Raw genomic sequence first — 25,045 nt, forward strand, 5'->3', positions numbered from 1 at the left:
ACAACAGAAATTTGCCTGTCATCTGGCAATGATAGGATGGGTGTAGCACAGCTTGTGTTTGCTATCAGATTGCTTGTGGCAAAGTTGATGGTTCATCGTAAAGGTGGTACGTCGAGCCAACCACACGCATCTGAACATCTATTTTTTAAAGTTTTTTTAATGATTCTGTATTTTTGAATGTCTTATGGACGTTGAAAGATTTAAATTTTAGCGCGTTAAAGATACAATAAACTGTGTGCCGGACAAGGCTCGAAGCAGGGAATCTGCCTTTCACGGACAGAAGTCCGTCTGCATACGCAGCAGGATTAGTGCCTTTGGGAATTTTAGGTTGGTAGGCTTGTGGGTCTTGTGGGTGAGTATCAGTGTGCGTGTGTGTGTGTGTGTGTGTGTGTGTGTGTGTGTGTTTGTGTGTGTGTGTGTATGGGGGTGGGGGAGAGGGGGAAAGAGAGAAAGAGAGAGATAGAGAGAGACGTACAGATAGGAGACCAGCTCATGCGGCTTGATACTCGCCTATTAATTATTTTAAATACACTCGTCCAGATATTTTAAAGTACGGGCACTGGCATTGTCGAGCGTCGCAGAAGTAACGCCGAAATTAAGAATGCTACAATTTGCAATTACTGCAAGCTATGACCCAGGAATATAAAATTAATCGCTTCTATACTGCTACAAGACTGGAGTTGAGTACAGAAAAGGTGGTTCGTATATGAAACTTACCCTTAGTAAAGTAGTGTGTTTCTCACACAGGAAACAGTCAAGATATGCATCACATACACCAGGTAAAAGTATACGGAATGATGATATTTCGCTTTAAAAGTTGCAGGCCCTTTCTCTTTATGGATCAAACTATTCGGGCATGAGTAACTCAACTTTATGCAAATTGGTTTCAACCTTCACCTATCTCTGTGCTGGTAAATTCTGAAATAAATCATTGCAGTACTGATGAATCAGTACTGCTAGCGAAAATTGTAAGTTGAAATCATGACATCTGCATTTCATTTAGCTTTTCCCGATGTAACTGTTACCCTTTTATATCGGGTAGGTAAAACGCAGGGTTTGAACCACTTCAGTCAGGAAACCAATCAGAACGGAGGAAACACCTGCGTTTCTTCAAACCTGTTGAAATGAACAAGTTACGGCGAATGAAAGTTGAACTGAAATTTGAAAAATGAGAAATAAAGAACCCACTTAGTAGTAGAGCAAATAAAGTTATTAATGTGTCAGTCTGACATGATTTCCAACATAGACGTGTTATGTTAGTGAAGCTGTGTCAGTATTTAACAACACTGTTTGTATAATGTATTTTGTTTTTATGGACTACTCCATATCCATGACGATCTCTTCTATATGTTTTATGAAACAAAAAATGTATATAGGGTGAATATTAATGAAATCGACAAACTGCAGGGACGGATTCCTGACTGCAAACGGAGGAAAAAATGTCCTATGATCATGGAAATGTATCGTTCCCACGGTAGATGGCGCTGACGAATGTTCCTCTGGCCATGTGCCGTGTCTTTCTTGTGTGTTTCAGACTGTGTGAACGACTCAGCTGAATGTAAGTAGCAGAATGGGAACAATCCGAGATGGTGTTCGTCTACAGTCAAGCATATGGAAACAGACACCAACCACATCATATAGCACTTCAAGCCCATTTTGGGCGTTTGTGTGATCATTCTTTCAGAATGTGCGGGGAAATGGCGGACTTCGTGTATAGCAGATCTCGAGGAACAGATTCTACAGTATATTGAGACGAACCCTAGGACAAGCTCCAGGCAAGTGTCCCGCCAACGTGGTGCAAGCCAAAGTACGATTACGAAAGAAAAAAAATGTATTCTGCATGACAACCATTACTTCCCTATCACCTGCAAACCCATGGAGGCCTCTGTGAACATTTGTTACGACGTGGATGCGATGCACCTCTGTGCCGTTTTCCGAGACGATTTGTTGTCGTTGTATGCACACCGTCCACTTCCGGATAAGTTTTCATGTGACCTTGTTTCCTCTGTTTCCAGTCAGGCAACCGTCCCTGCAGTTTTCGGTTTTATTGATGTTAACCCGCTATAAAATAATTTAAACACCAGTATTACATGGACTGTAATTTCCCGAGGATTATCAACAGCAAGTAAGGACGCATGCAAAGAACAACTAACAGCACTGTAACTTCGACCTGTAAACTGAATTACCTCGTCGGTGAGGATAAGATTCCTGTCCACGAGCAGATCGGTGGCGTTTACAGAGCGAAGAAATTCTAAGAGCTGTGGCGAGTCCTCCGTTTCGAAACCGAGGGCAGCTCCAAGTCTGAAGGCGTGGTTGCGAGCTGCGGCCAAGGGGACGAGTCGTCTGATGAAGACGCCGCTCTCTATGATTAACCTTGAGAACAAACCTAGGGAATAAAATGTTCGGAAACGATGTAAGCCACTGTACGCGCTACTTGTTACGCAATGACACAGACGACAAAATAAACGTCACTGCTTCCACAGTGGACAAAACTTCTACCAAACTAAAGCGCCGAAAACAGCTAAAGTAAGTACCAACTGCTCTACATATTACCAAGGACATTCTAACCACGATCTGCATTCTGCTGTTTGATGTGGTTATCGACGTGCTGACCTGCAGATGTTGGTGACACCATGTGGAAGGATACGGAGATGCCGCCTGCGCTCTGTCCGAAAACGGTGACCTGCTGAGGGTCGCCGCCGAATCTGGCGATGTTCCTTTGCACCCAGGACATGGCCAGCTGCTGGTCCTTCACGCCCGCGTTGCCGGGTACAACTTGATCACCAGTGCTCAGGAATCCTACAAACGAAGTTTCTCAACAATAACATGTACCTTTCTCGAATCAACAGATTCATTCACAGATACAGATATGTTAGATTTTATCAACGGTACTTCTAAATGAAGGATTTGTGAATGTTTGTTATTTCTGCCCTGGAATTGAAAACTCGAAATTTGCAAAATAGATCATTTCACTTGCGATTCATTCAATACGTGGCTGACGAATGTGGAAGACGTTAGCATTCCACAGCTCTAAGCCTCTAGATGAGCTTCTACCACTATTCAGCACGCTCTCCAAAACGCTCGACTCTTCCTGTTCCCATTTCCATCACCAACTCTGTGTGTTGAGTGGTGGAATAAGATATAGTCCAGTCGACAGGTATCTCAACAGTATATGGCACACTTTCCAAGATGACAATCGACTGTTCAATTGTTACATACACACTTGAGCTCACGAGCCACCTACATAACACTTGCGTGTTGTTCAAACCTACGCTAACAAATCCTGCAGCACGCCTTTGAATTACTTCGAAGCATTCGTTTGATCAGACGTAGGGAGGATTCCAGACTCTCGAGCTGTACTCAAAAATGAGTCCCACTATGGTTCTGTACTCGGTCTCCTTTACAAATGGACCACACTATCCTCAAATTTTCCAAAAAACACCGAAATTGCCTCTCTCTATTACCATCCTTACATTTTAATTCCATTAAGCATGGATATTAAACGAGGTTTCGTGTAAAGCAGTACACTACTAATACTGTATTCGAACTTTACAGAATTGTTTTTCCTATTGATTTGCATTAACTTTGAATTTTTCTACATTTCACTTCCTGTCAACAGATCTCCGTTTCAAATGGCACCCACGCTTAGCGACCGGAAATTGCTGACACAGCCGTTGGCTGGTGATGAGTTCTGTTGTTTCTAGGAGCGAACTATTATTTGGTTAATAATAGAAACTGAAGCTATATTTTAATGAATTACTCAATATGAGGCACGATCACAAATTTTACTAAATGTTTTCCATGTTACAGCAAATGTATTCGCCTTTGCGAATATGAACCACAGTCGACTGACTATTGGAATGGCCACAATGGAAATTTTTCACGGATTAGGACTCTAACCTGGATTTCCCACTTTTATCAGAGTGGTCACCTTAACAGTTTCGACCATCCGAATACGAATCAAGGCCGGACCCACACTTCCAAATGTCGTCGTCCATGTGTCTACTACAGGTAGAAAATATTTATTGAGAGTCCAAGGCCTGGCATTGGCTAATAAATACGAAATAGCAGTGCCTATGTTATTAAGAAGTATGACACAATTTTCCTTCGGACATGTATGCTGGCCATGTTTCCTTCTCAAATGGTTCAAGCGTTTAAGACGACCGCTCGCGTAAAGTGGTGAATCTGGGTTCGAGTTCTCGTTCAGCACAAAATTTAGCTGTCGTCATTCCAATGTACAGCCAACAGAGATTCATATTTGCAGCAGAGAATACATTTCCTGAATCCATGCTACTTTCAGGTAAAAACTTATGCAGTGGCAGTTGGTCGGTACGAGTCGCTCAGGACACTGCACTGTCAGCACTGGAAGATAAACAGTAAAATCTTCCTTCTCTCACTCCAGACTGAACACTCTACAGATCCCTGTGCCCTTGAGGTAATCGTCTAACTTAGCTCACGGTCCCAATTCACCATCGTCATTTCAAATTCTGCACATCTTAGTTATTGCTGTCTCTGTAAGTATTTTTGTTTATCACTGAGCAGAAAAACTGCACTGTTTATAAGCTTTTGAAATGTGGTGCTAGAGAAGAATGCTGAAGATTGGATGGGTAGTTCACTTAACGCCGGTCGGGGTGGCCGAGCGGTTCTAGGCTCTACAGTCTGGAACCGCGCGACCGCTACGGTCGCAGGTTCGAATCCTGCCTCGGGCATGGATGTGTGTGATGTCCTTGAGTTAGTTATGTTTAAGTAGTTCTAAGTTCTAGGGGACTGATGACCTCAGATGTCAAGTCCCATAGTGCTCAGAGCCATTTGAACCATTTTTTTTTCACTTAACTAATGAGGAGGTACTGAACAGAACTGGGGAGAAAAGAACTGTGGGCACAACCTGAAAAGAAGAAGGGATCGGTTGATGGGACACATTCGGCCACATCAGGCATCAACAATTTGCTACTGGAGGGAAATGTGTGTGTGAGTGGGAACGGGGATGGAGGGGGTAAAAGAAGTAAGGGGAGACAGGACACAGTAAGCAAATTCAGAAGGATGCAGGTTTCAGTCAGTAGTTTTTTGGAGACGAAGAAGTTTGCGCAGGATAAAGAAGCCTGGAGACCTGCACCAAACCAGTCTTCACTCTGGAGACCACAAAAACAACAACAAGAATCTCTTGACATTACTTGGCCTTTTGAGATTCAGCTGTTACTTGGTGGATGTAAATCATTATAAAATATGACTGAGAACAGAAGGCAGCATGGCTACTTGATTCGGGCAACAGGAGGAAATAAGGACAATTGTAGGGAAGGCGAATGATCGATTTCAGTTAATTCGGAAAATTTTGGGAATGTGGGTACACCGGTAAAGGATACAGCGTACAGAACGTTACTGCGATCCATCTTTGAGTACTGCTCGAGCGTTTGAGATTCTCACCAGTTCTGATTAAAGGAAGACGTCTAAGTAATTAAGAGGGATGCTGCTAGATTTGTTGTCGGTGGCTTTGACGACCCCACCTCTACAGGGAGGATATAATCTACGATGTACTAAAGTTGCAGAAGCTCTGTAAAGCGAAGGGTCAACTTCTCAGTAAGCTGACATTCTTAACAAGGCTTTGAGATGAACAAGTTGTACCTTCCTGCACCAGATTCAGACATCATATTAAAACACAGGCTTACAGTAGGATTATATGCCATGCAGGCCTGATGCTCGTAACAGAGAGAATTTGTCACAATCAAATTCGTCACATTCAACAAATGTTAGACGTTATTCACCTTCTAAACTTTGGCTACACACTCTCCGCAGATTCTTGAGAAGTTTTTGACATTGACACATGGCCACAAACAGAATCAATGCAGTTGAAAAGATCTGTATGTTAGAAACATTAGACCATCTTTATGCAGCATGTTGCTACTCCGTTTCCACTGAAAGCAGCAGAAGAGCTTCGTCAGGAAACCTGTACGACACTTACAAAGACATCAACGCTAAGATCCACATCTCAGAAAGAGGAGACTAATTCCTCTCCCCTGCTCCTAGTGTAACGGAACTGGTCAGTACACTTCTTCTTTCATCACGTATTGGAGAATACAACGCAGATTAGTCCACAATATGATCCCATGGGATCACAATCGAAATTCTGGATTTACTGTAAGTTTCATGTCACATTTAAAATGATAATGTATTTTCCTTTTCTAAACAGGAAGAACACATAAAAATTTACATATAATTTATTTCTCAATTTAATTCGAAGTTATAATCATGTTTAAATTACTAATGTCATACTGTAATTTATTCTGAATAATAATTTCATAATATTGGTAGAGGAGCTAATTGTGTATTAACGTCGTTTGATGTAAAATTGGTATTCTGTAAAATCGATATACTTTGACTTCTTATAATATATTTAGTTTTCTTGATGTTTGTAACAAGTGGCAGTTACATGAGAGTCTGTTGTGAGCAGTCATTATATGGAATCATGTGTTTGCAATGTATGAAATACTTTCGTTAGCAAAGAAAGTGTCTAGAATAAATTTGTCAAGTTCCACACCTGTCTGCAGTAACCAAGGGGTATTTCAATCTATCCTAGGCAATAAGACCATAACTATGAAGATGTTTACGATGAAATACATCGTCAATGGTAAGTAAAAGAGAAATATGTTAATTTTACAATTAATTGCTACGTGAATACCAACATTCCGTCTCTTCTTCAGTACTGTTCAGAATGTGAGATAATTATCTGGAACCAAAACGTAGAGGACACTTGATTCTTGGTAACATCATTTTAGTTACTTCTTTTGTAATGACGATAAGACTGAGTCATTTTAAAAGGTGGGTGACGTTAGACTAGCAGGGTATGGCCCTTTCTTCGTCATGTGTTGTAGAATTCAGTGTAAATAATTTCACAAAACGATCCCATAGGAACAAAATTGTAATTCTACATTTACTATAATGTTGATGGCACACTTCAAATGATCTTTTATTTTCCTCTTATAAAAAGAAATAACACGTGAGGTTAACGTAAGATTTATTTTCAGAAGACATAATGTCTTTTTTCACATTTTCAATTTAATTGATAGTTGTCATCATATTTAAAACTACTGCTGTCATGCTGTAATTAATTCTGAATTATAAGTTGTTAATTATGACAAAAGATCTAATTACTTTCAGTTATTTATTCAGAATAATAATTTGATAATACTGATAAAGGACTTAATTATGAATTAAAGTCTTTTGATGTAAACTCGGTATTCTGTAAAATCAATTTACACTGACTTCTTGCAATGTATCTGTTCCTGTTGATGTTTGTAATTAGTAGTTGTTGGATGGCAGTCTGTTGTGAGCAGTTGTTGTATAAAGTAGTGTACTGGAAATGGAAGAAAAATTGTGTAAGGAAAGAGATAAGGAAAGAGATTTTGATTTGGGGAATAAATTTGTCAAGTTCCACACATTTCAAATAAGTCTTAATTCCCTCTATTCTTCAGAACTGTTCAAAATGTGAGATAATAATACGCTACCAAAACGCGGTTTAGACGTGATTCTTAGTAACTCATTTTTAGTTCGTTCTTTTACAATAACGATCAGATTGAGTTATTTTAAATGGTGGGTGAAGTTAGACTAGCAGGGTGGTCATAACCTGTATTGTAGGGGTGTTGCATGGGAGGCTATGCTCCGAAATAATTTCCAGGAAAAAGATTCGATACGTTGTGCTTGTTCCTAGTTATTCAGCATTGAAGTCAGCCAATCTGGTCGTTGCAAGCGCAGATTCAAGCACTTACACGCACTTAAATGCACATCTGTGGGTGCGTAGGTTATCACTGGTTCAAATGATTATTGCCAGTTAACGTGTGCTGTTTAAGGAGGTGATAATTTAGGCTAGGTGAGCAAAAGCCACATTTATTCGGTTTGGGAAAACAAAAGGAAGAACGATTTTCGCGCCACTGTCCCTGCAGGCTGCTTGAATCTGCGTGACGGACGACCTGATTAACTAACTTCAATGATTATTACTCGGAAACGGTGCAACGTATCGAATTTTTTTCTTAACTGCTATTTCCCAATACAACCTGCCCTGCAACAACCTTACAAGCTTTTCAGACGGTTTCTGATCGTCCTTCATATCCTGTACGAGCATGACATCTGAACATCGATGACTGACATTGATGATTCGTTGCTTCATGGTGTTCTGCTTTCACTAGGTTCTCGGTGTTTCAGAAACACGAGATTAACTGGATATGGAACTGGGTGTGTAAAAAGGTGGCAACTGAAACTACTCAGCAAGCATCACAGAACCAGTGTGTACCTTCTGAGTAGCTGACCACCTTACGTACCTAGGGCTCCCAGTCGGTAGTTAATGGTGACTAGTATGACGTCGTAGGAGACGAGGAAGTCTGGTCCATATTCCTCATTGGAGCCGCTCCCGACGGTGAAGCCACCGCCGTACACCCACAGCATCACAGGCAGGTCGGCGCCCTCCTGAGGAACGCCGGGCACGTACACGTTCAGGTAGAGGCAGTCCTCGGAGCCGCTGCCGTCGTCCTGCACGCAGTCGCTGCCGTACTGGGTCGCGTCGCGGACACCCTCCCAGCCTCCAGCTGGCTGTGGTGCCTGCCAGGACAGCTCAGGATTGGACTCGAAACCTTCTTAGATATGATTGCACTCATCCTGGATTGAAAACTGAGCCTCTATGACTTATTTGCTACTGAGAGATACTAGACAATTTAATACCGGTTTGGTGAAACGTTCCTTTAATATACTAACTGTGACATAAATTTAAACGGAAGTTTCGAATGAGTGTTGACGGTGTTGGAAAAAATGGTTCAAATGGCTCTGAGCACTATAGGACTTAACATCTGTGGTCATCAGTCCCCTAGAACTTAGAACTACTTAAACCTAACTAACCTAAGGACGGCACACACATCCATGCCCGAGGCAGGATTCGAACCTGCGACCGTAGCAGTCGCGCGGTTCCGGACTGCGCGCCTAGGGTGTTGGAAACTTCTTCCAAATGTTGAATAAAGCTGCCACATAGTACAGGAAGACACGTAGGAAAGGTATTTCACTGAAGTCTCCATAGTGTAAGGTCACCTATCGTTAACACAAATCATTACTTCATATATGCAATATGGCTGTCACAGAATGGTTAGAACTTTACACTATGACCTAACTTTCACTTAAAACCACGACATAAGTTGCGCGTTATGTACAATTACGCTCAAAAAATTACATCTACAGACAAACAAACGGGAATAATTTCAGACAAACTGGATGATTTATTCAAGAGGAGCAGTTTCACAAATCGAGCAAATCAGTAACGCGTTGGTGCACCTCTGCCCCTTATGCACGGATTGACAGAGTTGTTGGATGTCCTCCTGAGGGATATCATGCGATACTCTGTCCAACTGGCGCGTTATGTAGTCAAAATCCCGAGTTGGTTAGAGGACCCTACTCATAATGCTGCAAACGTACTCTATTGGGGAGAGATCCGGCGACCTCGCTGGTCAAAATAGGATTTGGCAAGCACGGAGTCAAGCAGTAGAAACTCTCGCCATGTGAGGGCTGGCATTATCTTGCTGAAATGTAAACCTGTGTCGGCTTGCCATGAAGGACAACAAAACGGGGCATGGATCGTCAATGTACCGCTGTGCTGTTGCGGTGCCGCGGATGGCAACCAAAGAGGTAATGCTATGAAACGAATTCGCGACCCAGACCATCACTCCAGGTTTTCGGGCCGTGTGGCAGGCGACAGTCTGGTTACTGTTCCTACGACAATAGAACCCCAGATTTCCACCAACTCAACGGACCGAAAGCTCAGTGCTATTTTAGTGGGAACGGACTGCAGACGGAACGCCCAGAGCTGGTCGTGGAGGGTGGATGCAATAGGCATCAATACTGGGGCACTTTCATTCGCCTAGTAGTCTGAGGTAGCACTTGATCACAACAACGAGTCACGTTGTCGAAAGGACGTCGATATCCGGCAGCAAACCCGACACCTCAAGGTGTCAATGGTTTTGAGTTTTCTTCATCTGCATTATTTCTCCTTTTATTCAAGATTTATTCACAGTTACCTTCCTTCTGCCTATGTCTGTCCAACGTCAGTGACAGCTCCTCTCGGAGAAATTCCTTTCTGTTTAACTCCTCTGACTATCGCAATGTCTACAGTCATAAAGAATTTCAAGCTCACCTCATCATTCCTTTTTGGTTCAGTATCCCACTTCTTCCTGCACTGGTTCCTCCGAACGATCTTCTTCAAATTCAGTCTATTCTTTACCGTCACTAAATTGTGATCTCAGTCTTGCTCCTGTGTTTGCTTTACAGTCCAGTATTTGATTTCGGAATCATGGTATAACCTAGCTAGAGTTTTCTCATGTCTCCATTTGTTAATTTGAAGCAACAGAGTATCACATCTATTGATTATAAGTTTATGTAACACTAGGATGACGTAGCTGGTACTGTGATGTGGATGACGATGCTGCATGAGGCAGCACTAATGGATACAATTGTGCATGATGGTCAGCACTTAGTGTCACAATGGTCGTGGGGGAGAACAAACTGACAGAGATATCTTGACTTGGAGCGGAGTTTGGTGTATTGTGAAGTGTTCGAGGAGGATATGGAAGCAATAGCAGGGAAGTGTTTTGCCTCGCTATTGTGAAACTGTGTGGATTGTTCGAACTTAGGTGGAAAAAAGTAGCAACGGGCTATGACTATACCGTAAATAGTACTGCTAAGTGTCAGTAGCTTCAGGATCATAAAGGGGAAGCTTGTTCAGCTTCATTGTGACATGATGTAGAGTATGCGGAAGTGCCGGTAGAGGGTGGAAGCTTTTTAAATTAAGAAGACAATAAATTCCTAGTTTAAGATACATATAGTATTCACAGAGATGACCTGACTACCTGAGAATAGGTGGAATACGATCTGCTGAAAGAGGGTGTTTAAGAAGAGGTGAATTCTTTGGCTTTAGATGACTTATCAGGAGCGGTAAAATTTAACGGTCCAAAGAGTCGAGCTAGGTGATGAAGAATGGGATGGGTCGATAAGGCTTGCTTAAACCTTTAGTATGATCGAAAGATGTAATCCGCTTATAATAGTTTGAGGAGTGCCAGTCAGAAGTCGGGTATTTGTTGAAGAGTAGTCAGGTGACCTCAGCAGTTCGACAGTCTTTCCAGAATACTTTAATGTCTTAGTAAGAAGGCTCGGTTGTTCGTGGATGACGAGGTGGAAATCAGAACGATGAAATTGATGAGTAGTGGGTCTTGTGACTACTTTCTATTTCAATTGTAATCTCCTACTTTATGCTGCATTATTCAGGAGAAAACTGGATTATAGTACAAATTCAGTCGGCAGAACATTCATCTCGCGAGATAATTGGTTTCTACATATTGTTTTCACCTTTCGGCTGCTATCTCCTGATACGTTTAGTCAAAACATAACAGTTGTGCTTTACTGCTTCTGGAAACAATGTAGCGACAACAGATCAGCAGCTGTTTAATATTAAGTCCAAAAGGCAGTCTGAACAGCAGTACAATTAAACTCAAACAGGAAGCAGTTGCTTGATAGCAATATGAATCCATCCACTGCAACAGCTACCTGTTCGCACAATAGGACAAATGGTGTAATGTCGGAAACATACACCAGTACTGAACATAGAGATATTTCATATATTATATGTGTTCACTGTTCTTTAGTACAAAGCCATCATTTCTAATCTGTCTAGACACACTAATATGACCACCTGTAAGAAACCTGAATAACTATTTTGCAGCAGCGACCGCTATGGGTCGTGAAGGTCAATGAGGTTCTGCAAAGTATAGACAGGGTTGTGGAACCACGACTACTGTAGTGTAGTGATCATGTTTGTCACGTTTCTCCGATGAGGATCTGTGTCGCAAACAGCCCGATTGAACTGGCCTCACAGATTCTGGATTGCGTTTAAATCCGGGGAGGTTGGTGGCCATGAAAGTATGTTAAACTCAACCTGGTGTTCATCATGTGATGTACGTACACTGTGGGCTGCGTGACACGTTGCATCGTCCTGCTGGTAGATGTCATTACGCCGAGGAGAAACAAAATGCATGTAGGGGTGGACATAGTCCCCAAGGATATGCGCATGCTTCTGTTGATCCACTATGCATTCCAGAATGACGAGATCACACAGGGAATTCCAGGGAAACATTCCCCAGACCATAATGGTCCCTATTCCAGCATGGACCCTCGCGACGGTTGCTACAGGATGTTTACCTTCAGTCGCTTCACGCTGTACACTCCAGTGGCCACGTGTCTGATGGAACATAAAACATGACTCATCTGAAAAAGCCAGCTGTCGCCACTAAGCAGACGTTTAGATGCTGTACTGACGTGCCAATTCCAGCCTTCGTCGCTGATGAACAGCAGTCAGTATGGGTGTATGAAGCAGGCGCCCGTTGCGGAGGCCCATAAGCGGCAATGTTCGCTGAACGGTCGATGTGGAGACACTGTTGTTACACGTTGGCTCATCGGGGTGGTCAGTTTCTCAAGAGTAGCGCGAGTGTTCACCTGTACATATTTCTGCAGCTGTGGTGCACCACAGTTCCCTGGAGTCGTTTTGCCACGCATGGTACATTTTAACCACGGCGGCACTCGAAAGGTTTATGAACTTAGTCGTTTCGGAAATGCTTTCACCCTTGGTCCGAAGGCCTGTGATATTGCACTTGGTCGTCAGATAAACCGCTCCATTTCGGCGTTACGAAGCGACTGCACTTGTCTTCCGTATCGCCCTGAAACGCTGCTAGTGCTGCCAACAGTCTTCTGCGAGTGGTTATTACCCGTTGACGTCGAACATATTTGGTGGTCATATTAACGTGACTGGACAGTGTATATTGTGTGTAACTCAGAATTTAGCAAATTCAGCAGGATTCCCACATCACCTGGAACCGCAACACCCCAAGTGGTGGCTCAGCATACGGAATTCCGAGGAAGGCCGTGTAGGATGAGTTGTAGACGCTCGTTGCTGTGATCCCACGCAACGTTCCCTGATCGACAGTCACCAGCACATCTTCTCCCTGAAATCAACATGGAAACTTAATTCTAGAGCATGATGCTCTGAATGATGAGCAACATACCAGACATTCGTCTGTAGTTTCCGAAGTTTGGCCGATTTATAATGGCTTATACATGTCTGCTTCGAAGCTCTAGTAACCGAGAGTAATCAAGCGAAAATGTTTCACATCCGTTTAAGATAATCCTACCGACTTCTGAGATACAAAAGCCGAAAGTTTTGGAGAAGCAGCACCAAGGTCCCATTGTAAAACAATCTGATGTGTTCTATTAAACGAGAACCACATAATGTTAAAAATATGTACACACACCTAAAACTTATTTATGAATGTCCATGGTCCCCTGAAGTAAGTCAGCGGCTGTAAAAACCGAATGATCTGTGGTTAGACACTGGACACGCAGTGGAAGGAAGCAGTGGTTTGAGCCGTATCTATAACGAACTAACTGTAGCAGCCGAAGATTCTCCTTTCTGCAACACATTCACAACAAGATAACTATTAGCTGGAAACTACGTTCAGCGATATCTACATGACTGCACTGCAGTTAGCATCTAAGTGCCTGGCAGACCCCCCCTTCAGTTTATCTCCCTACCGTTCCACCCCCTACAAACGTACGGGAGAAACGAACACATCAATCTTTCAAAGCGATTTACGATTTCTGTTATTTTATTACGATAATCATCTCTCCTTAAGTAGGTGGGCGTCAACAAATCGTTTTCGCATTCGGAGAAGAAAGTTAGTGATTGAAGTTTCGTGAAAAGATCTCAGTCATCGAAAGATGTGTTTGTTTAAATTATTGACACCTTAACTCGGCTACCTTATTTTGCTATAATACAGAACGAGCCTTTCTTCTTTGGACTTTTTCGATGTCATTTGTCATTCCTATTTGGAAATGATCCCACACTGCTCAGCAGTACTTCTGAATAGCTTGACAAGCTTAGTCTAGGCTGTCTCTTTACCAGACCTGTTAATTCTTCTACGTTCTGCCAAAAAGACGCGGTCTTTGGTTCACCTTCTCCACTACATTTGCAGTCTTTGGTTCAGCTTCTCCACCACATTTAATATGTGGTCATTCCAAATTACGATATTCATAATTTCAAACCCTAGGTACTTAGCTGAACCTACAATCTTTGGATTTGTGTGATTTATCCAGTAGATTCACTCTAGTACTCATGTGCATGACCCCAAAATTTCCATTTTTAGAGATAGTTTCGCGCCAGATGGGTATCTTGTCTAAACAATTTTGGAGTATGGGTTTTGAGTTTCTCACTTCACTGCTGGTTATTTGCAGCATCTGCAAACAATCTAAGGGGGCCGCTCAGATTGTGTCCACTCCTTCGGCACGCCGTTTGATCAGAAGACGCTGGTGAGCAACTGTGTCAGAATGCTTCTGGAAATCTAGAAATATGCGATCAGCTTAAGGGCACCTGACGACAGCACACACTACTTAGTGTGAATAATTGCTACCGGTCTTTCACAGGAACAATATTTTCTGAATCCGTGCCGACTATTTGTTAATAGATCGTTTCCTTCGACGTAATTAATAACGTTCGAACAGAGTTTATACGAGAGTTGTCCAGAAAGTAAGTTCCGATCGGTCGCGAAATGGAAATCACTGGGAAAATCCGGTGAAGCTTTGCACAGATGTGTTGGGCAGTGTCTCTAGTATGTCCGTCGATCGTGTCGCGTCGCTATTTTCAGTTTTGAGTGAACAGTGAGCACGTAAAGACGCGTAGGGAATCGTCTCCCACCAAATATGAGGGCCTGGTTAGAGATTTCGTCTGTGTCATGCAGCCCACGTAACACAACTGTCGAACAGTTCATTCTTCAGGCCAATTCTCGGCCGCACACAGCAGGGGTAATGAAAACGATCCTGCAGCGTTTCCGATGAGAAGTGTTTGATCACCCACAATACAGTCCGCAATTGGCTCCCCCTGAGCCTCCGCTCACAAGAAAATCTGGCTATGAAGACAAACTTTTTCCACAACAACGACCTGCAAACTAGTGCAGATAACTGGCCTGCTTTCTATGACGATGATATTGGAAAGTTGATACAACACTACGACAAAACTCGAAGTTGGAGCGGCGACTATGTAGAGAAGTAGGTGGAAGGTGTACCTAACTGTTACAAATAAAACGTTTCTGGTTTTCACTGTGGTTTCCATTTCGCGAACAATCGGAAGTTACTTTCTGGACAACCCTCGTATTCCAAAATCCTAATGCAAATCGGTGTTGGTATGAGTCTGCCATTCAGCGAATTGCCCCCATTTCCTTTCCTGATTATTGGTGTGGTGAAATATTCCAGACTTTAGGTAAGGATCCTTCATAGAGCGAACGGTTTGTATGTGATTCTTAAGTATGAAGCTGTTGTATCAGCATAATCCGAAAGGAACCTAACTTGTATACAATATAGAGGCTTTGCCTTCATTAATTGATTCAAGTTGCTTTGCTACACAGATGATATCTATGTCTAAGTTACACATGTTGGCAGCTGTTGTTGATTCGAGTTCTGGAATATTTACTTCGACTTCTTTGATGAAGGAAACTCCAAGAACCGTGTTTAATAGCTCCGCTTTATTGGTACTGACATCGACAATATTCCGACTGCTATCGAGCCGTGATGATACTGATTGTGCCTTGCTCCTAGTGTACTTTTCATTCGGACATAATGTCTTTTGTTATTGTACAATTAGTTGTAGTTTCCCAGGGAACTGCGAGATACACACGGACGGCTCCAAAATCACTCAATATGCCAGAATTTGTTGTGCATTCCTGTACGAACTTCGGTTCCAATTCCCAGTGTGAGTTCTAAGCTTTCTGCTGAAGCAGGAAGTGTACTTGTTGCTTTAGTGTCATGCATAACCTCGTAGTGAATACACTGAAGTGACAAAAGTCATGGCATACCTCTTAATATCGCGTCGGACCTCCTTTGCCCGGCGCCTGCAGCAACTCGTTATGGCATGGCCTCAACAAGACGTTGGAAGTCAAATACTGAGCCACGCTGCCTCTATAGAGGTCCATAATTGCCGTAGTGTTTCTGGTGCAGGATTTTGTGCACAAACTGACCTTTCGACTGTTGTTGTTGTTGTGGTCTTCAGGACTGGTTTGATGCAGCTCTCCATGCCTTTCGACTATGTCTCACAAATGATTGATGGGATTCATGTAGGGCGATCTGGGTGGCCAAATCATTCTTTCGAACTGTCCAGTTTGTTTTTCATAGGAATCGGGAACAGTTGTGGCCCGTGACATGACATCGTTGTTTTGGAACATTAAGTCCATGAATGGACGCAAGTGGCCTCCAAGTAGCCGAACATAACCATATCCAGTCAATGATCGGTTCACTTGGAACAGAAGGCTCAGTCCATTTCATGTAAAGACAGTCCACATCATTTTGCGGCCACCAAAAACTTGCACAATGCCTTATTGAAAACTTGGGTCCATGGCTTCGTGGAGTCTACGCGACACTTGAACCCTTTGATCAGTCCTTAGCAACTGAAATCGGGACTCATCTGACCACGTCACGGTTTTCCAATCGTCGAGTGTCCAACCCATATTGTCGTGAAACCAGGAGATGCGCTGCAAGCGATGTCGTGCTGTTGGCATCGGCCGTCTGCTGCCATAGCCCCCTACAGCCAAATTTCGTCGTCTGTACTGATGGATATTTTTGTTTTACGTCCCACATTGATTGCTGAGACTATTCCACGCGGTACTGCTTGTCCGCTAAACACTGGCAATTATATGATCTAGGTCGCTAAGTAAAGACCATCGGCCATTGCGTTATACTTGGTGAGACGTAATGCCTGAAAGTTAGTATTCTCGGCACATTCTTGACACTGTCAATCTTGGAATGTTGAATTCCCTAACGATTTCAGAAACGGAATGTCCCACGCGTCTGGCTCCAGCTACCTCTCCACGTGCAAAATCTGTTAATTTCCATAATGCGACCACAATAACGTCGTAAACCTTTTCATGTGTATCACCTGAGTATAAATAACAGCTCCGCCAATGAACTGCCTCTTTACACTTTGTGTACGCGATATTACTGCCACATGTGTGTGCATATGGTTATCCCACGACTTATCACATTAGTGTGTAGTTTGAATACAAAAGATTGTAAATTCTTGCTTCGAGATGAGCAGATCTCAGATCTTGTGAAACAAGCCTAAAAGAAAGTGTTTCGGTTGTTAATAGACCAAATTATTAATTTATTCCGATTGTCAGTTATAGTGTCTACCCTTACTAACTCACAGGAACTATGCGCACGTCATTATTTTTGTCCTTACTCCGAAAGACAGACATGTCTACTAATCATTCACTGTTTTTCGTTGTTAATACCGGTATGAAACGATCTTCATTATTGCGTTACTAGTCTGGAAGACAAACTAGTTCACTGATCGTTTCATTATTTACGTTTCAGAGATTCGTTGGAAGCATAGTTACAATCACGTGCTAAAATGAAATGAGACGATGAATAAGCCGTCATTAAGGCAGTTTATTTAGGGGAGCAGGAGTCTAACCAGCTCGAGTCAAAATATGATACAAAACACGAGGGGGGCTCAATAAGTAACGGAACGCTTTTTTTTCTGAAAGCGGGTTGGTTTTATTCAGGATTCCAAAACACAATATTATTTCAATCTTTTGACTACATAATCCTCTTCTTCAACACAATCTCCGCTGAATGTGAGGTCCTTATGCCACCTTCCGTGGAGGGCCCGTACGCCAGCATGACACCACTCTGCTTGTTGACGTCCTCGTGTAGTGCATCCTTCATTAGCCCAAACAGATGGAAGTCGGGCGGTACGAGGAACACTATAATGAAATTTTGTGAGCTCCTGTCGTGTCCGCTGTCTTGTGTGAAGCCTTGCGTTATCATCATGGAGAAATTGGTTTGCTTTTTGGGTCGACGAACACCCTGAAGTAATTAGTTTATCAATTTGTTGGTGGTAGCACTATATACTTTCGAATACGAGATTGCAACTTTGAACTTTTTCTTTGGAGGCAATGTGGTGTTGCTCCAGTTCAAGAGTTGCCCTTTCCGTCCCGGATCGGAGTGATGAACCTATGTTTCATTGCCTATGTCGCTGTTCGACAAAACAACTATCACGGTCAACCTCTAAAAGTGCAAGCAATTACGCACAGATTGTTCGTCGTTTCTCATTATGCTCTTCTATTAGGCGGTGAGGAACCCAGAGGGCACATGTCTTCGAGGACCCGAACTGTTGTACGAGTGGGTCAACGCTATCAACACAGACGTCCAGTTGTGCAGGCAGGTTTTCCATTGTGATCTGTCGATCACGTCGAATTAGAGTGTTCGTACATTCCAACGTTGCAGGAGTCACAGCTGTGTTGCCGACCTGCACCCAGGAGACGGACGGTTTTCCGCGACCTTGTTACGAAGTTGCCAGGTGCCTCGTCCAAAGACTTAACGTGCTTTTGTTCAGTGCCAGGTTTCCGTAGATATTCTGGAAGCGCCTGTGAATATCTGCAAAGCTCTGGTGTTTTCCACCAAGAGAAACTCACTGACACCTCCGTTACAGACGCCATTTTGTAAGTTAGTATAGGATCGCCACCTATCGGAACTTCGTGGTACTATTGCGGCTGCAGCTGGAATAATCGGTGACGTCCCACAAAAAATTCCGTATTTTTTCGATAGAAATCGCCAAAGTAAAAAAAAAAAAAAAATGTTAACTTACTTACTGAACATCCCTCGTAAATTCAACAGGTGGTATCAGGATAATTGAGCACCGAATGTAACTGTAAAGGGAGTTATGTAAAAAGTTAAATGAAGTAGCTGGTTCACTTACGTATGTATACATATTTTGGTAGCTGATATAGAGAAGTTATGAATGAGAGTGTCGGAAGTAAGAAAAATAAACGAGTCAATACAGAAATACAGAAATGAGAGGCAGAAAGGAGGCAGTGTAGTAGATATATAAGACTACGCGACTCCACCAGAGACAGAGGGAAAAAGAAGAGGAAATCACTGAAAGAAAATACCTTTCTCACAATTATCAACATGTTTCTCAACATACGTGTACGAATTCCATGAGGCAAGCAAGAGCGCATAAATCTGCACCTTATAATTTCGATAATTTTTTGCGCTGATATCCAAGGTAGCCCCTAACGTCATGCAATCCCGATTAACGGCGACAGGATTGTGAAGTCTTTCTACAGTCATGAAGTCAATTCAGTAGCACAGTTGAGATGGGAATGTTATACACAGTAATGAACTGGTTATCGTAAGTGAGAAACGTGGAAAAACATATTACTAAGTCCTATTGTGTAAATTTTGAAGATGTTAATTTTGCCACGAGCAAAACGTTTACGATAAACTTAGCTGTATCGAGGGCTGTTATTAGTTGAGAGTTATTTCCTGACAAGTAGCTCGGAACATATTCTTCCTGTTAAAAGACGTCAGTGAAATGAGTTACTGGTTATTATAACAAAATCCCTACCAATGAAAGGGGCTACTGAACTTAACAGCAGTCTAGTAAACACAGTACCAATGGAAATAAGAAGAAAGGAAAAAAATGAGTATGATTTAACGTCCTGTCGACGACGATGTCAGAGATAGGGATCGCAAGTCAGGTCTGGAGCACATTGGAGAAGGAAATCGGCCGTACCTTTCAAATAAACCGTCCCAGTATTTCCTTTAAGCGTCTTATGGAAACTATGGAAAACTTAAATCTGGATGGCTGGACGGCTATTTCAACCTCCGTTCGCCCAAACGCCAGTGCAATCTCTAACCACTGCGTCGTTTCACCGTCAAAAGTGTGACATGAACTCCGTGATTTCTTTTCTTTCTATATATCTTTGATTCCCGACTCGAGAGAGTAAACCTAGAAATCACCATGATAGTGCTTTTATTGGTAAACCCTCTGAATGCCAAATCACTGCAAGAAAAGAAGCTTTAATGAGGCAGAATTTTCTGTTTTATTGAACCACTAACTGAATACCCGACGTTGTTGCGGTATGTGTTTATTACGGTCTTCTTAGCTCATCTCTTCCTTCCCCCTCTCTGTGTCTGTCTCCTCCTCCCTCCTCTCTTTCCATCTCCTTCTCTTCCTCCTGTCTTTCCACTTCCTCCACCTCCCACTGTCTATTATCTGGCCGTCTCTCCCCATCTCTGCTCCAGCTCCCCTGCAATCGGCTCCTTCTCCCTCTGTCCATTTCCTCCAATTCCCCCCCCCCCCCCCCGTCGCCTCCATGTTATCTTCTCCTTCCCTCTGTCTGTCCATTTCCTCCTCCCCCTCTGTCTGTCCATCCCTTGCTCCCCACATTACCTGTCCACTTCCTCTTCCCTGTCCCTGTATATTTTCTCCTCAATTTCTCTCTGCTCATCTTCTCCTCTACCCTCTCTGAGTCCACCTACTCCTACTAATTGTCTCTGTCCATCTCCTCCTCTTCTGTTCCTCTCTCCATTTGCTTCTCCCCCTTTCTCTGTCCGCCCCTTCCTTTTCCCTTTCCATATCCATTTCCACGGCATCTCAATATGTCCATCCCCTCCCCATTCCCACCCATGACCGTGTTCTACTTCCCCTCTGTGGCTGTCCATGTCTTCCTTCATCTCCTTCTCTCTCCACGTTATCGCCCCCACCCCAATAGGAGGCTGCTGGTTCTTGCCCCAAAGAATTTCTTTCTAGATAAGAAGTATGTAGCAAGATTAGTTAAAATGGACCTAGGAGTTTAGCAGGAGCTTTTTACCCTCAGCTTTGCCAAAGTATGCACATGCCACATGCATTTAACTTATATTTAACATATTTAAAGGATATTTGTACACATATTTCACCTGTGTCTATAGCGAACTTCGTTCTGCAGTTTCGATTACAAGCAGCTCGAACTGTATGACGTCATATCTCCTGAAATATGTGTTATACAATAAATTTTGCAGATGCATTGAATGGTGTATTTTTCTACTGTCTGCAAAACGTGTTGCTGGTAGAGTTGGTAGTCAAGACATAATAAAGTAAAACGTTGTGCATGATGTCATTTCTTCTGAATTATAATGATACAATGCCGAGGTACATTCAGCGGTATATGTAGGTAGTATCTACAAAATTTGTTGTGAATAGAGTTAGTAGTAAAGAAGTAATAAATTAAAACGGAAGCAGTAGTTTTTATCGCATCTCAGTTATTGATTTCCTATCTCCTGAACTATTGGTCACACAGTAATAGAATTTTGTTGATACATTCCGCTGCATATGTTAACACTTAAAATGCTCCACGAATATAGTCAATAGTAAAGAAGTAATAAATTAAAATGTCACGCCTGATGCAGCAGTTTTACAGCATGAACAGCGAAAATGTACTAAGCGATAAACATTTAAACTCTTTTCCTTTCATTTTGCTGGAGTTATTAGTTAAAAAAAGTTTTGTAGGGTTGAAATTATGTATAATCAGTAAAGTTTGTTGCAAGTCGCTGAGTGCTCTCATTCTCAAATATTGGGTGAATAAAGTCTGTAAATCAGCTGGTCGTCAGTTACAGTAATTTGTGACCGCAACCCCGCCCATTTGATAGGTGGGTGGTTCCATTCCCCAAAGCGATTCTTTCTAGACAGTAAATAATACGTGTACCACTTTTGGGTAAATCGGTCCATTGGATTAGGAAGAGATGTGGAATAACACACATACATATTTTGTTTGTAATACATATGGGTTCCGCAGGAGCTGCGAGCACACATACGTGTGGTTTTCTTGATGATTCTGAAATGGATGGACAGTGACAATGTAGATTTCAATGAATCCAATGGTGAATCCTGTACGAAAACATTTTAAGTGACAGCGTGTGTTACAAGAACTCTTCTAATTAACGAATCGCATCTTTCAATATGATTGTGCCTGGGTGGACCCAAAGTACCAAAAATATCCAAAGTGGTTTGATGAATTGTTCATAAAACAAAACATTATCAAAAAATCGTCGAGAACTGATAACATAAACATGGAGCTGATTAAATATGTGTCAACTAAATACACACTTTCAAATTTTATGAATTTTTGCTGCATGAGCAGATACGTGCCAGGTGAATACAATGAAGCGTTGACATTCCCTATTTGCAGGGGAGAGTATAAATCACAATGGGCAAGTGGCCGAGAAATAAGTGTGCTAAATTCTTATTACAAACTGTGTGGTGAAATATCTAAAAAACTGATACCAATAGTGGAAACACATATGTTGGGAGATACAATGTGGTTTTAAAAAAGGTAGATGATGTTCTGATTGTCTTTATCAGTATGGCATAAATAACTGAGAAAAGAATAGAATTCATAATTCCATCTTATTATGTTTTTATCGATTGCAAAACGAGGAAAAACCGAAAACACTGTGAGAATAACTAAATAAAGTTGGACTTCCACCATATCTAATTACGGCAACTCAGGCACTGCAAAAAATAATAAAATAAGGAGTCGTAGTGTTAGGTTTGGGACAGAACCTGCCGACATTAATCACGGATCTAGACAAGGCTGCCTACTGTCACACGAGCTTTTTAATATCTGTATTGTCGATATCACTGATAAATGGTTGATTGTATTAAACGACACGTTAAGAAATGACAACCTTATGTTCATGAAGCTGCAATTTACTGATAATCAGCTTATAATAGGAAACTCTGAAGGAAAGATTCGAGTAACAGCATAATTATATCAGTTAAGTCTAATTGTATGTAAATACCCACAGGTAAAACAGTAATGAGGGTATTTTAAGGACTGGAACCCCTGGTATCTGAAATTATTATAGATGGATAAATAACTGAAAAACTATGAGAGTTTAAATATCTCCAGTGTAACGATATTTTTCTCAAATCACATGATGAAGAGTTAAAATTGGACAGAGGCAGAACAATACAATACAAAGTACATTAAGACATGATGTACGAGAAAAAGAACATTTATTAAACACCACGAAGTAATAGCTTTGGCGTCGCTGCTGTATTATGATGAATGTTGGACACAAACCACAAATAAAAACTGATTCATCATAGATGGAGTTTTTCCGTTTTTAGCGGCATTTTGATTATTGAACCGTTAAAGAAATACCGATATTAAAAAAGAACTAAATACGGAACCTTTTACACAAAGAAATGAAAAATGCGGACTGAAGTATGAAGACCACCTCCAAGGTATAGTGGAATAACTAAAGAGGCACGAGAAATAATGGACGACTCTTAAACGGATGACGTGGACAATTCTGAGGCGAAACAGACAAAAAGCCCTAATACCCGAAGACGACGATGATGATGACGATCATCAGTTATCTCCTCAGTGGGAGGGATGAGATGTTGTCAAGTTATTGTGTTCCACACTGCAAAAGCAACAATGGGTCTCACACAATTTGTCAAATATGTTTCAAGGAGACATAGGACTATATGTGCGAAGAAAAGTACTTAATCCCACTGACCAAAGTGCAGAATTGCTAGGCATTGATCCCAGAAGGATTCAACCCAACCTGACACATGTGTGTGGGTAACACTTCGTGGGTACCTCTCTCTATCTCTCTCTCTCTCTCTCTCTCTGTGTGTGTGTGTGTGTGTGTGTGTGTGTGAGAGAGAGAGAGAGAGAGAGAGAGAGAGAGAGAGAGATAGAGATAGAGAGAGAGAGAGAGAGAGAGAGAGAGAGAGAGACAGAGAAAGAGAGACCAGAAAAACAACAAAATACTGCAGTCAGTGGTCGACGTGAAACGTCAGCAAGGTAAAAATTTTATGAAAAGTAATGATATTGTATACATTTTGAAGGAAAGTTGGTCTGGTTAACGATGTTCTCACACTATGTAATAGATACATGGAGAAGGGACGAATCAGCTAAATTAACTCAATTTCTCGAAGTCAAAATTACGTATGGTGATGAGCAGAGGAGATTCGAAGGCTTATGAGCCTGGCTGAAAGTTCCGGTATGCGAGTTAGAGAGATAAAATGACTTCGCAATTACATTTCTGAATAAAAATTGTTAGTTACTGCACCACCCATGTCCCATTTCAAGTGACGTGAAAGCATCACGGAGATGTTCAACCAATTCCAATGACAGGCGTTACAAGAGGCATTTTGCATCACGATATTGTTTACTGTTACAATTCTGAGAGTATACGTTCCTGGATAATGCATCCGACGCATTGCTTTCCCCTACACACATCTCGCAAATGTAAAACAGAGATTCACGTTCACACTGGAACTAATAGGCAATCATTTTTCCCGTGGATCATTCACGGCTACAGAAGGCGGGGTTGGGGAAGGGGGGGGGGGGGGGCGGTTGTCAGTGGTACACAAAGTATCCTCGTCCACATACCAAAAGGTGAACTGCAGCGTGCTGACGTATATACAGCTGAAGAAATGATACAACGAAAATGAAAGACATTTACAAAGCTTGCGCACTATGAATTTTAACAACATCAAATCCTGAACGTGTATTAACTGTGTTTGCAGAGTAGTCCTAGAAAATACTGCACATTTTGAGGCAAAAGGCTAAAATAGTGCTTATTTACGATTAAAACGTAACATTAAGGAATGCCAAGTTGGTGCTGCACTTTACCTTCGACAAGACCACTACGCAGACAAGTATAAACAAATTAACTACAGAATAGAAGAACACCATTGTATGTGTGGGTTTCTTTTACGAGCTCTGTGTTGAGAATTGTTTCTTGATGAACGACCTCACTATATGAGCCAGCAGATAACAGCCTTTATCTCTCAGGCTCCCAAAACGAAATCGTATTGCTTTGAGATAATGAGACCTTGAATGTGGAGCTATCGGCCATAGCCTGTTAGCTCAGCAACTGGTGCAACTAGTGAATCTGTGCACATTTGATAATTTGACGCATGAATAAAGGTGATGAAGATGTATAGAGTAACGAAAAATGTGTTAAACAGCGAGCTTCTCCTTTTTACCAATTGATGTAATCTTTTAATGGTAAGGTGCTACGTGAGTTACTCTACAGTGTGTATATTCTTTTCAACAAGATTACACAAATATGTCTGTTAGTGAAACAGGATTCCTAAATTCCATTGGCCTCCCACACTAGCTTTTCTACATGAACTTCCTCA

At 42.0% G+C, this 25,045-nt stretch overlaps 1 protein-coding gene across 2 annotated transcripts in view; it reads right to left on the reverse strand.

Annotated features, from left to right (window-relative positions):
- Window positions 1-24,628, reverse strand: part of LOC124606902 (cholinesterase-like) — a 45,770-nt gene extending 21,142 nt beyond the window's left edge. For both annotated transcript variants that reach the window (XM_047139001.1, XM_047139003.1), the window contains exons 1-5: window positions 24,534-24,628; window positions 12,885-13,019; window positions 8,310-8,586; window positions 2,614-2,799; window positions 2,187-2,386 (exon numbers count right to left, since the gene is read on the reverse strand). In XM_047139001.1, the coding sequence (XP_046994957.1) occupies window positions 2,187-2,386; window positions 2,614-2,799; window positions 8,310-8,586; window positions 12,885-13,019; window positions 24,534-24,596 (861 nt within the window). In that variant the 5' untranslated portion in view covers window positions 24,597-24,628. The remainder of the gene's footprint in view (window positions 1-2,186; window positions 2,387-2,613; window positions 2,800-8,309; window positions 8,587-12,884; window positions 13,020-24,533) is intronic.
- Between the last annotated feature and the right edge of the window lie 417 nt (window positions 24,629-25,045).

The sequence above is a fragment of the Schistocerca americana genome, chromosome 3 (genome assembly GCF_021461395.2).
Source record: "Schistocerca americana isolate TAMUIC-IGC-003095 chromosome 3, iqSchAmer2.1, whole genome shotgun sequence".
NCBI classification, from domain to species: Eukaryota; Metazoa; Arthropoda; class Insecta; order Orthoptera; family Acrididae; genus Schistocerca; species Schistocerca americana.